We start from the raw sequence: 13,045 nt of genomic DNA on the forward strand, positions 1-13,045 counted from the left end.
TAACATAGTGCCTGGTACATAGAATGTGCTCACTAAATGCTAACTCTTCTTGTGTTAAGTATCTAAGGTCTTTGCTATATATGTGGTCCGGTGGCCATCAAGGCTGTTGCTATATATGTGGTCCGGTGGCCATCAAGAATGTTGGAAGAGAAACTGATCTCCTCCCTCAGGAAGCTGAAAGTAGTTAATCATTACTACTGATTTATGATGTAATTACAGGTGCGACAGTTGCTTCAGGGGGGATGTTCGGTGTGCTAAGAGGGCATATTCGCAGAGGCTTAACTTGATCAAGAGATTAGGGGATGTTCTTTACAAAGGTGCCTCTTCTGCCAAGGCATACAATGAGAAGCAGGCGCACTTGCTGACATGCCTTCTAGCCGGAAGGAACATTTTGTAAGCCTGGGTGAGAAGGAGCTTGGTTGTTGTCAGATCATTTGGGGGAGCTTTGTGCACAGGTTAAAACTCCTGACTTTATCCTAAGGACAGTCAGAGCTGCTGGAAAGTTTTAAGCTGGTGAATTGCAAAAGCGAAGTCTGTTTGCAAAAGATCATCCTTATGCCAAACTGTGCACTCCCTGAGGGCCAAGACCATATCCGCCTTTAACCCTCTTGCATCCTTATTACCTATCATTGTGTCTGGCGCAACATAAATGTTTCTAGAAAGAATAAATGAACACATGAATGAATGGGTGAATATTTAATCCTAATTGCATTTTGATACATTTGCCAGTGTGGACACATACACAAATGACAGCCTGCTTTATGTCTTATTTTATAAGATCTGTTCTCACATGAGCATAGAATACTTATTTTTATGTCCTTAACAATGGCATTTTTATGGTATTGAAATTATTTTTACAGCATAAAATTTAGTGGGCATGCAGTTTTTCATTCTATGGTTCTATCATGATTTCATTAAACAATTAGTAATCACAGGACAAAAGAAATAATTCTAAGTCTATTCTTTATACTTAGGTAATCACATACAGTAACACTTTTATTTTATTTTACAGTTGTGTCTGTTCCATTTTTAGAAATCTGTAATGCATACCCAGTGTTATGAAACTTTGGCTTCATTTTTGATTACTTCCCAGTATAGAAATAGAAATTAAGGGTAGGCATATTTTAAAGGCTAAATTATCTTTAAGAAGCTCCATTTTTCCACAGAAACTGAGGAGATATTTGCAAATGATACATCTGATAAGAAAGTTGCGTTTAGAATCATAAAGAACTTTCAGAAGACAATAATAAAAAGTCCAATAACGCACTTAAAGAATGAGCACAGGATCTGCACAGATATTTCTCCACGGAGGAGATACCAATACTCAGCAGCATATGCAGATGTGGCCACTTGGTTATGTCATTGAATTTTCTCAGTGCAAATGTGTCACATCACTACCCATCAGGGAAATGCAAAGCACATCCACAAAGACATTCTACTTCACACCCAGTCGGTTGGCTAGAATCAAAAACTCAGATAATGACAAGTGCTAGTGAGGATGTGGAGAAGTCAGAACCCTCATGCCCGGCTGATGGGAATATAAAATGGTACCTCCAGTTGGAGAAACCCTTTGGTAGCTCCTCAAAAAGTGAAACATAGAGTTACCATATGACCCAGAAACCGTAGCCCTAGGCATACACTCAGGAGAAAGGAAAGCACGTGACCACACAGAAACTTACAGATGAATGTTCACAGGTGGGCAGCTGTGTTCCTAAGAACCCTAAAGTGGAAACAATCTGAAAGTTCATCCTGGTGAATGGATGGACAAAATGTGGCCCTTACACACGTGAGAATAGTTCTTGGCCACGGAAGGAGGTGAAGTCCTCGTGCTGGTTCATAGATGCTACAACAGGGACCAATTTTGAAAACAAGATGCGAGTCGATTTTGATTTCTGTTATCACTCAGTGACTAGGTATTTTTAAATGGTCTATTAAACTGACCAACAAAAGTTTGAACACAATATTATTAATATGATTAATAATAATAATATGATTAATATGATTAATCATAATATGATTTAGCATTCTGTGATAGATAATAGCAGCTGATACCATAGGGCCCTTGCTATGTGCCAGGCCCCACTCTCAGGGTTCGTGTGTATTATCTCATTTAATGCACACAGGAATCTGACGAGGCAGACTTTATTAGCACTCCCATTTTTCAGATGAAGAAACTGAGGCAGAGAGTTTCTGTAACTTGCTCGACTTCATGGAGCTGATAAAGGTAGAGACAAGATGCAAGCCCAGGCCTCCTATGGCAGAAACTGTGTTCTAGACCCCACTTCCCACTGTTCCTTGTCAACTGGCGGGAAACCTGGGTTATCAGTTATACTGCAGGGCGCTCTCCAAGGGCCAGCACTCCCGCTCAGCCAAGACGATCCCTGTACTCCACTGAACAAGGACAATAATCACTTTGTTGCTTTCTTGGCATTTTTGCCCCAAGGTGACTCGTGCTCCCTCTGGAGCTTGGGTCGCCTCTTGGCGGAGAGTTGCTTTTCTAGGCCCTCAAGAAGGCAGGTCCTCAGATCAAGGCCCATAATGTGGGCAGCGCAGGACCAGGAGCTTGTCGGCTGCGCCCTTGGTCTTCCCGCTCCGGGAGGCCGTGAAGGGGCCACTTCATCTCTGGGGGTTTCCAGACCCGGGGGCCGTCATGCTGCTGCACAGCCGGTGTGCACGTGTGTTCTCCCGCTTCCATTGACTCTGGGACCTAAGTGGAATGCCAGACAAGTAGGAAATGAGGAATAAGTGATGCTGTGACCTTGGCTGTGGCCCTAATGACCCCTAAGTGACGATGGGGCTGGGGGAGCAGCTGGGGAGAACTGCCTGAAGCCTCCTGCTGGTAGCACAGGCCTTACCGCCGTAACTCCATGACCCACCAGTGTGTTCATAGAAGGGATCAGACTGGGAGTCACATGGGTGTGCTCTTGCCACGTGCAAGCCCCTCCTCCCGCCACACTTCAGCGACTAATGCTTTTCTCCTATCCCTTTCCAGGAAGCCCGCCAATAATGCACAGTAAGTCCCCGTGATTTCTACCCAGCCGCCTGGCTGGCCCTCCTCACGGCTGGTCCCAGGATGTCCCTCGCTCTCCCACGAATTGTCCCTCATGTCTTCCTGGCACTGGTATTCCGTGCAGCGGATGTCCCCACCCGAGCAGGGCTGGGCCTCTCTCTGGGCTCCTCTTTGAGCAGCAGGAGCCTGGCCAGCCTAAGATTCAGATCTCCAGTCAGCCCCCAGGAGAGGCCAGGCACTGTAGGTCCTGCCTGTCCCCTCAGACACCAGGCGCTGGTCGCTGAAGGCCAGTGGGTCCTGCCTCATCACCGAACTCCGTGTGGAGCCACCAACAGCTGCGATGGCCCACGTCGGAGCTGCCGCTTCGCGTGCTCTAAGCATTGTCAGCAAGTCGTGGCTCCTGGGGCTTTCCCCTCCGTCCCCATCCTCCCTCCTCACCACCTGCTTCCTGCAGCAGCGACGCCTCAACCTTGTCCCCGTCCATTCTCTACACAAGAGCTGGGGGCGTCCTTATGAAATGCCGGTGTCAGTCCCAGCCTCCGTATCTTCGCACCCTTCACATGGCTCCTCGGGGCCTCCCGGGTGCAGATCTCCACGGCTGGGCACAGAGCCACCTCCCTGTCTGCTTGCTTTCCTCCCCCGCCGCTCCCCGCTCCATCCACACGGACGTCCGTGAAGCGTGCCAGTGGCTCTCAGGCCCGTCTCTTCGCACAGGCTGTTCTCTCCGCATGGAACCTCCCGCCCCCCCCTACTTTTTTGCCTGACCGCTCCCCCCCGCCCCCCAAACACTTGTCCCGTGTTCTCCATTCAGTCTGGGTCAGAAGCCAATGCTCTGGGCTCCCACCCTGTCCTGGGCTTACCCTGATCCCAGCCCGCTCCCGTTATGCTAGGATTTCCTCATTCCCGTGCGCCGCTCCAGGCTGCGAGCTCTCTGAGGGCGAGCGTCCAGCATCTCGCTGGGAAGCCAGGGCTGGCTCCTTTCCGCACAGAGCCGGTGAACACTGAACAATTGTGCCAACCATCAGGAAACTGACTGTTACCTTTTTTCTTGGTCAACAGCTCCTGCTCACAATGTCACCCACCCAAACAGTAAGTTCTGGGCTCGCCCACAAAACCCTCTTTCCCTTCCCCTCCATGACGGTGCCGCTGGGTGGGGAGGCCAGGGAGGGGGGTGAGGGGACAGTGACAAAAATGAGGACGTGGCTTCCCTAAGTAGAGCCTCCCTGTACAGTCTGGATCTATACCAGCTCCTGCTGAGTTTCTGGCCAGGGGGTTGTCTAAACATTTCCCCAGGTGGCTGTGCAGTGGGCTCAGGGGGCCCTCCACATTTCCATTTCTTCTCGACAGCAAATTATTCCTGCGGAGGCTTCCTGACCCAGCCATCGGGGTACTTTTCCAGCCCGTTCTATCCGGGGACCTACCCAAACAATGCCAATTGTCTGTGGGACATTGAAGTCCAAAACAACTACCATGTCACCGTTATCTTCAGAGATGTCCAGTAAGTGCATGGGTGCAGAGCCGAACCCGTGGGGGACCTCGCAGATGTCTGAGAACAGAATGAATGGTACCTAGCCCTTTAGAGGGATGTTGGCCCAATTGACATTTTCTCTTAAAGGTTCAATTTTTTTTTACCCAGAGGCAGCCTGTGGAGGTGGGACCAGCACGAGAGCCCTGGTTTAAAGTCCCGGGTCTGTCACTAATTTGCTGTGTGACCACAGGAAATCACTTAAATTTTTCTGAACCTCAGTCAAAACAAGGGAATAAAATACCTGCTTTCCTCTTATCTCTGCCTACTGGGAAGGTCACGAGAGAGAAAGAGGTGAAAATGCTTAGAAATGTTATCCTGCGGGAAGGGTGACTATTAGAGTAATGGTAAAACACAGAATCCTATTAACCATACCAGTTGTTTTTTTTTTAACCCTTTTCTCTCCATTGCCTCCTTTCTTGGAGGGTGAGTTCTAGCGGGGGGGGGGGGGGGGCGGTCAAGCAGTGGTGGAGAAATCTCGGCTACAGAGGCTACATTATCCATTCCTCATTTAATAAAGAGTGGGGATCACTGCTTTAAGCAGAGGAGACAGCATCAAAGCCCCAGTACTATATGATTGGTCCGAGGAGGGGGTGACCACACAGAGGTATGAGCATTTTCTGGTGTCCAGAAAAGGCGGTGCAATCATTTCTTCTGTGAAAGCCACTACTGAACACATCAGTAGTCTCTCTGGCTCTTTGGTTACTGTGGCCTTGCAAATCCCTCGGAAAATTCATCCGGGTTTTGCATAAGTTATAATATTATTTTAATCACCTCATCATTGCAGTGATTTCGGGTCCCAGATACTGTACCTCGAGCTCATGTGATCTGTGGAGAAGGTCGACCACCTAACCCTCAGAGAGCTTATTTGACTTGTCCGATATTCATTAGTCCAGTTAGGTATTTCTATCACTATAGATTCATGATTACTTCTTTTATTCAATGGGAAGCCAGGGTCTTCTTGATTGAAGAAGCGGTCTAGGACAGGCTGTGACCCCTTCCTTTCATGATGCAAAGGACTGTCTAGGATAGGCTGTGACCCCTTCCTTTCATGATGCAAAGGTTGTGGGTTTCCTATGTGCGGACAGAGATCCGTGCACGAAGGTCCTGGGATAATTATCCTCCTAGTATTCTCAACTGTTACTTTTGTCAGCATTTCTGCAACAGAGGTGTGACGCTCACTCCCTGCCTCCCATCGCGGCTGAAAGGGAAGCTGAAACTCTGTGTTCTGTCCCCGCAGGCTTGAAGGAGGATGCAGTTATGACTATATTGAGGTGTTCGACGGCCCCTCCCACAGTTCCCCTCTGATCGCCCGGGTTTGTAACGGATTTGTGGGTCCCCTCACTTCCTCATCGAACTTCATGTCCATCCGCTTTGTCAGCGATGGCAGCATCACGAGGAGGGGCTTCCAGGCCGACTACTACTCCAGCCCTTCTGAAGATAACACCAGTAAGTCCCCTGGTGGGGGCTCATGGTGGGGGGCCCCCTCTGCTCAACCCTTCTGTGGCTGCTGAATAAGAAACGAGAGCAGCTTTGTCCCATCACCAAGGCATAATCTGGTGTCGAAAGGGGCCACCAGCAGTGGTCTTGGGACTCCACTGCCCAGAAATGAGGTCCGGGGCCAGAACGGGCTGATGGGCAGTGTGGTGGTCTTCCTGTGGTCGACAGAGACTGAAAGGAAGGTGTGAGGTCATACCTTCAGCAGATGGTGAGACGCCAGTGCCAAGGACACAGGCGACCGACCACCTGGCCGCTGTGACTGCGTCTGGAGACTTAGCAAGTTTGGCTGCTCTCTGAAGATGGACTGAGCTGGTCCCTCGGCCACTTGCAGCTAATGGCCACGATTTGAGCTGTTAAGTGGACTGATTTACAGATTCCCTAGGGACTGGGTGAGGGGACATCCAAGCTGTCTTTGGCAGTCAGGATTCTAAGCATGACCCACTCCATAGCTCAAGGACTTTAGGTTATAACGTCTACATTCAGCTGGAGCGTTACTTTACTTTACGGATACATGGCAGGTTGGCAAAACATTTTACTCATCTCACACCCTGCCTCCACTCCTCCATCAGGGAAATCTGAAATCCCCGTGTCCTCAAAGGGGTCTTGTGAGAAAGACACGGACCTGAGCCATGGGGTACTTGCGGGGTTGTGGCGAGGCCTAGTCCGATGTGGACCATCCTTGTCCGCCATCTTGGTCTCTGCACCTGTATGTGGGAGGAACGCCAAGTGGGCTCGCTGGGGTGCTGACTGCCTGCATTGTTTGCCCTCGGCCACCAGAGTTGCTTTGTCTGCCAAACCACATGCAAGCCAGCGTGAAGAGGAGCTACCTCCGGTCCCTGGGCTATTCTGCCACAGACCTCGTCATTTCCACCCGGAATGAAAGCTACCAGTGTCAGCCCCAGATAACAGCCAGCCAGGTGTCGTTCACAATTCCATATTCCGGCTGCGGCACCACCGAGCAGGTAAGTCTGGGGCTTCCTACTCTATCTCCTGCTGAATAAGCTTTCTTATAGTGATGTGTGCTGTGATTCTTGAATTCTGGGGACCCCAGAGACGTAATGATGGTATAACCAGGGTAATGAGGGTGAAGATTTAAATCTGTCCCTCAGTGCCATGATGTGTAGCTATAGCCACTTTGAAATGTAAGGCTGAGGAAGGAAGGTCAGCAAGCCATCTTCCCCTACCTTGTTGGGCACAGGGGGTGCGTCGCAGGCTGCCTTCCCATCAGCAAAGACCACAGCAGCTCTTGGGGCAGCTCCAGATTTTACAGAGCCTTAAGCTTATAGAGTTTGGGGTTGCTGTTGGTGAAAGGGGCGGGTGCCTCATGAAGCAGGGAATGCAAATGTATCTTACTTTCTTAAGTACAGAAACGTAGGCCTGTGCCAGCACACTGCTAGGCCTTGGAGGAACCTGTGCACGGGGGAGGCCCAGAGGCTGAAGTTTTATTAGCTTTATAGTAAATCAACCTCTGCAGCTGAGCTGTCACCATCTAGGGTGATCAGTTGTCTTGGTTTGCCTGGGACTTTTCAGATGTCAGCATGGAAAAGTTCCATGTTCTACAAAACTCCTCGGTCCTGAGCAAACTGGATGGTTGGTCATCTTCCCAGGGCCAAGCACTAGGATTAGCAGGTGTCATACTCCCCGGACACCCACCCAGAATTCTCTCATTGTCACCCCACTTTTAATACAGGGAGGCTGGACTTTGAGGGGTCCAGCAGGTGGCCCAAGCCACTTGGCCAAGAAGTAGCAGGACAAACGTCAGACTCTGAAAATCTCCAGAACCTTACACTGAGTGAGAGAAGCCAGCCACATAAAAGTACCCACTCTGTGATTCCATTTCTATAAAATTCAGGAATGGGGAATAAATGTAGGATGGAAAGCCAACTTGGTTGGAGGGGATTGCCTGCAAAGGGGGCAGGAAAATGTTGATTTGGCTTGTGGCCATGTTCTGGATTTTATGTGGAGGTGATTATCCTCAAACCGCACTGGATGGCATGCTTACAATGGTTGCATTTAATTTTATGTAAATTTATTTGAAATCATCTAAATTCTGAATTTGGGGATGACACCTAAGTAACAGGGAACAGACACCATGCAAATATTTTTATGTGGCTTAGGACTACAGTACATATACAACATGAAATGCTCGAATATGTACAACGTGCACGGCCCACACACTCAGAGGACATCAACTTGTCATTCACCAAAGATGTACTGAGCATTTGCCGGGAGCCAGTGCTGGGCTAGGTGCTAAGATGACACTGTTTATTACCCAGCAAGGTCATTGCTGATCCTTTGACACATAACAAACAGTGGGAGAGGAAGGGGATAGTCATTTAGCCCAACAGATCCCCGTGGTTGGGGGAGTGACAAAGGAGTGTGTGACAGGAAGTGATCCAGCGTCGTTCAGCTGTCCACATGAGTCTCTGCGGGAGCCCCTACCCCAGAGGTCAGATACCCACCGCAGCTAAAACTCCACCCTGTGTCACTTCCAGTCCTGGCAGCCTAAGATACCAAGCTGTAAGAGCTACTGAGCCATTCAAACAGCACAGTGAAAACTAATCCCACCAGCCCCTCCTTCCGGTGCATGGCTGCCTCCCTTGGTATCTCCCAGCTACAGCAAGAATGAAGCGAAGCAAGAAAGGCCCCGAGCCATGGAGTCTGGACTCAGGGTGGCCATTCAGCAGGGCAGGGGGGGATCCAGACACACCTGTCTTCTCACAGGGAGCAGCTCCTAGGAGGCCCCCAAACCTGGCCCACACTACGCTTCCCATTACATGGAAGAGGAAGGGGTTGTATGAAAGGAGGGAATCCTCCTAGTTAAACAGCATGTCCAGCCCAGATAATGGGAACATGGCACCCATGCGCCTTCTCTGTGTGGTCCTGGGAGGGTTCTGAAGTCTGGCTGAGTCACTTCGCTCTCATCGTCACCAAAATCAGCAGTGAGCTTCCCTTAGCAGGTGACATTTGCTTGACTTTGCTCTCCTGCCTTCCTTTCCCAGGTAGATAATGATACCATCACCTATTCCAACTTCCTCAAAGCAGCTGCTCCCAGTGCCATCATCAAGAGGAAGAAGGATCTCCACATTCACATTAGCTGCAAAATGCTCCAGAACACCTGGGTTGACACCATGTACATCGCTAATGACACCGTCGACGTCAATGAAGTGCAGTACGGCAACTTTGACGTGAACATTTCCTTCTACGCATCATCTTCATTTTTATACCCGGTGACCAGCAGCCCCTACTACGTGGACCTGAACCAGAACTTGTACCTTCAGGCCGAGATCATCAATTCTGATACCTCCCTGTCCTTGTTTGTGGATACCTGTGTGGCGTCCCCGTATTCCAATGACTTTACATCTTTGACTTATGATCTAATCCGAAGTGGGTAAGCAGTGTCTTCGTGGGGGCGACTGTCAAGCTTCACCCGATAGTTCAAACATGAGTAGCTCAAAGTCTCAAGGATTTTTGGTTCTAGTGGATCCAACTTAACCAGTCAGGTTGTCCTACCTGGTTAACATCCATGGAAATGGATGTGTGGAGAAGTAATGAGCCATCAGTGGTCACCAAGCAGGTTAGCTGTAACTGGGATTCGACCCAGGTGGCCAAACTCTGTAAGAAGATATGTGTGTAGTGAGGAAAGCCTTGATTCTGCAACAGCTTGGGACTGAGACACCGGCTCCGCCATGTAGCCATGGCCTCACTCTGGGCAAGCAGTCGTATCTCTCTGAGCCAGTCTCCTCACCCTTCAGATGTGAAGCGTGGTGCCCACATCATAGGCTGTTGGGAGGATGAAATGGGAATGAGGCCAAGGGGCTCTGGGCGAAGAGTATGCGTGGCAGGTGGTCCACAGGAAGCGTTGCCAGTAACAGGGTCAGCAGAAGTCTCTTGACTTAGCAGCTGAGAACGGTGGGTCTAACCAACTCGAGAGATGCAGAAGTCAGGTCAGTGGTCAGCGGTGCCCAGATTAGATTCGTCCACTACAGTCCTGCTCCCCGGGATGGCAGGACTCTGGGGAGGTAGAGTTTGCTTCTTCTGAGTTCATCAGTGGGTCCTGGGATGCTGGGATGGGCAACTCCCATCCCTCCTCTTCCATCCCTGCCCATTGGTGTGCGCACCCTTCTTTGCTGATAATTTGACCTTGGCACTTCAGTAACAATCACACAGAAGTATCATATAGAAGTTGTTCTGATAGGCAAAGGGGCTCTGCTAGGAATCAGGGTTGGGAAGGGCGGGGACTCACTAGCTATCCCTGGGCACCAGCTGGGTCACCACCCGCCTGGATGCCCGTTAGAGCAATCGGGAGCTTCGGACAGAGCCGTGCCCGGGCCCCACCTGCACATTCACTTTATTTGGTCTGCCGTGGGGTTTGGGTATCTGTAGTTTTAGAATCCACACCCCCCGGCCCAGTGATTCTGAAGTGCGGCCTGGGTTATGGAGCCCGGCTCCTCCAGACCACACCGACTGGTGTGGCTTTATGCAAATGCAGTTACTGCCCAGCAGCCCTGGGGTCACCCTGACCTCATTTACAACTGTCCTGCTTCCTGACAAGGCTCTGGGTACTTTCTTTCTCATCTTTGCTGCTAAATTGACCCCTGTGGGAAACAAGAACATGGTATTTGAGAGGATGTCCATTGAAAGCAGAGGAAGGAGACTCTGGAAGGGGCAGGAAGATACCGAGGGAACCCTGGGCCACATTTCCAGGCAAATCAGGCTGCCCCAGTGACGGCTCCCATCCACCACAAAAAAATTCCCACCCTAAACCCCAAGGACCAGTTTGCTTCCATCTTTGCTACGTCACCCCAAATCCTCCCGTTAAGAGATGTTGTGGGTTACGGAAGCTGCTTCCTCCACCGGGGGGAGAGCTGGGAAATGTTCCTCGTCTTGATCTTTCAGGAGATGATTCTTCTTCTTCTTCTTCTTCTTTTCTTTTTTTTTTTAAGATTTTATTAATTTATTTGACACAGAGAGAGAGCAAGAGCAAGAGACAGAAAACAAGCAGTGGGAGTTGGAGAGGGAGAAGCAGGCTTCCCGCTGAGCAGTGATCCCAATGTAGGGCTCGATCCCAAGATCGAGCTCACACCTGGGATCATGACCTGAGCTGAAGGCAGATGCTTAGTGACGGAGTCCCCAGGGACCCCTCTTTCAGGGGATTCTTAACGACTCTTCCTGCTAACACCGGTGGAGATGAGGGAGCCTCTGAGGGAATCAGGAGGGGTCGATATTGGAGTGGGGGGGGGGACTGGAGAGCACTCAGGCTTGTGTGGAAATCAGGGCCACCCAGGGCCCAGGGCAAGCTGAGGTGGGTCAGGAGACATGGCCCCAGAGACTTCGGTGGGGGCGAGGTGCTAGCCACCGAAGGTACCAGAGAGTAGCGCAGTGTGGCCTTGCCTGGCCCTGCCGGCAGGTTAGGAAAGGCCATGCCGCCGTCCCCAGTGCCCGTTCTCTGGGCCCCGCGTTTCCAGGCCCCCCGCACCCAGGGGCACGGAGCCCCCGCTGTGCCACTGGGGCCTGCTCGTCTGTGTGGAAAGCCCGGGCTGCTGTGCGGCTTCAGGATCTGCTGCCGCAGCTGCCGGGTTTCCCAGGCGTCGGCGTGGGGGCCTCGCGGCCTGCGCCCCCGGCGCCCCCAGCTGACGGCCGCGCTTCTCCTCTCGCAGGTGCGCCAAGGACCGCACCTACCGCTCCTACCCCCAGCCCTCGCCTCGCGTCGTCCGCTTCCAGTTCAGCTCCTTCTTCTTCCTGAGGCGCTTCCCCTCCGTGTATCTGCGCTGCAAGATGGTGGTGTGCAGGGCCGACGACTCCTCCTCCCGCTGCCGCAGGGGCTGCATCGGCCGGGCCAAGAGGGACGTGGGCTCCCACCAGGAGGTGGACGTCGTCCTGGGACCCATCCTGAAGCGGGACCCGCGCACTGAGAACAGGGACCTGGCGACGAGCCAGCCCTCCCGCCCTTAGGCCCCGGAGCGGCAGGGACCCGGGATGTTTCTGTGGGCGCCGCGTCCCCCCTCCGATTGGACACCCCTCACGTGCCAGGCCTGCTGGGGCGACATGGAGCCCGCTAGATCGCTCCCCGCCTTCTTCCGGGGGTTCTGGTCTATGGGGGACCGCGTGCGGTGCGTGGCCAAGAGAGTTCTGATGTGCGACACGGACACACTTGCCACCTTTGTCCTCGGGCTCCTGAACTCCCCGCACCTCACGCTCCTTTTCTGTGGAACGAAGACGTGACTATCTCCCGGCTAGGACTGTTGCGGGGGGTGCAATAAAGTAACGGTAGTTAAACTGCCTTCGTGTCTGCCTGGGTCGAGTTCTTGCGTGCGATGAGCGGCGGGTCTTGGTACTGTTGTTACCATCATTGACATCAACAACACGACACCAGCGGTGACGTCAGGGCTCATGAGAGTGATACGAAGAGGCCCCTGTGTCCCCAGGTGGGGCCGTGCGGATGCAGGCAGGATGGGTTTATCCAGCGGCTCGCAGGGCTGACATTTTGGGGGTCAGCCACGCCGTCTCATCTCCAACAGGGATTGCATTTCTCACTCTGTTTTCTTGTGGGTGTGGGCGAGGAAGGGTCCTCACACTGAGACCCAGGGTTTCTGGTCTAGGCTGAGGACAGGTCAGCAGATACGGTAGCACAGGGGACAGGGACGGGTGTGGGGTAGCCGCACTTGCCACGAACCCTCCTCTTGGTTGTTGGGATCCGCCTGTGGGGAGTCTTTGGTGGCTCTCTTTGTGTCGCGTATTGGGGCAGTGGGCGTGTCCAGCTGATTCTGGGCTCTTTCCTCACGTCTGCTCTCCTAGAAGGGCTATTATGTGCCGGGAGACAGATAAACAAGCAGAAGGAGATTAAAATGCCTTCCTCTGTGGAGCTCACTTCCCACTGGATGGGGATGTAATTCAGAAATAAGTTGTGTGCATGGACCCTGCCGCGGGGGCGGAGCCAGGGAGAGACACGTCATAGGGTGACCGGTGAGGGGGGCTGACAGGGTGACGGGTGAGGGGGGCTGACAGGG

The 13,045-nt window shown here is 52.0% G+C and overlaps 1 protein-coding gene across 1 annotated transcript in view; it reads left to right on the top strand.

The window, feature by feature from the left end:
• Window positions 1-13,045, top strand: part of LOC132016487 (deleted in malignant brain tumors 1 protein-like) — a 218,964-nt gene that overhangs the window by 42,281 nt on the left and 163,638 nt on the right. The window contains 1 exon segment of the mRNA XM_059397731.1: window positions 11,709-11,744. Coding sequence (XP_059253714.1) covers window positions 11,709-11,744 — 36 coding nt within the window.

This window comes from Mustela nigripes, chromosome 4 (genome assembly GCF_022355385.1).
Source record: "Mustela nigripes isolate SB6536 chromosome 4, MUSNIG.SB6536, whole genome shotgun sequence".
Lineage (NCBI taxonomy): Eukaryota > Metazoa > Chordata > Mammalia > Carnivora > Mustelidae > Mustela > Mustela nigripes.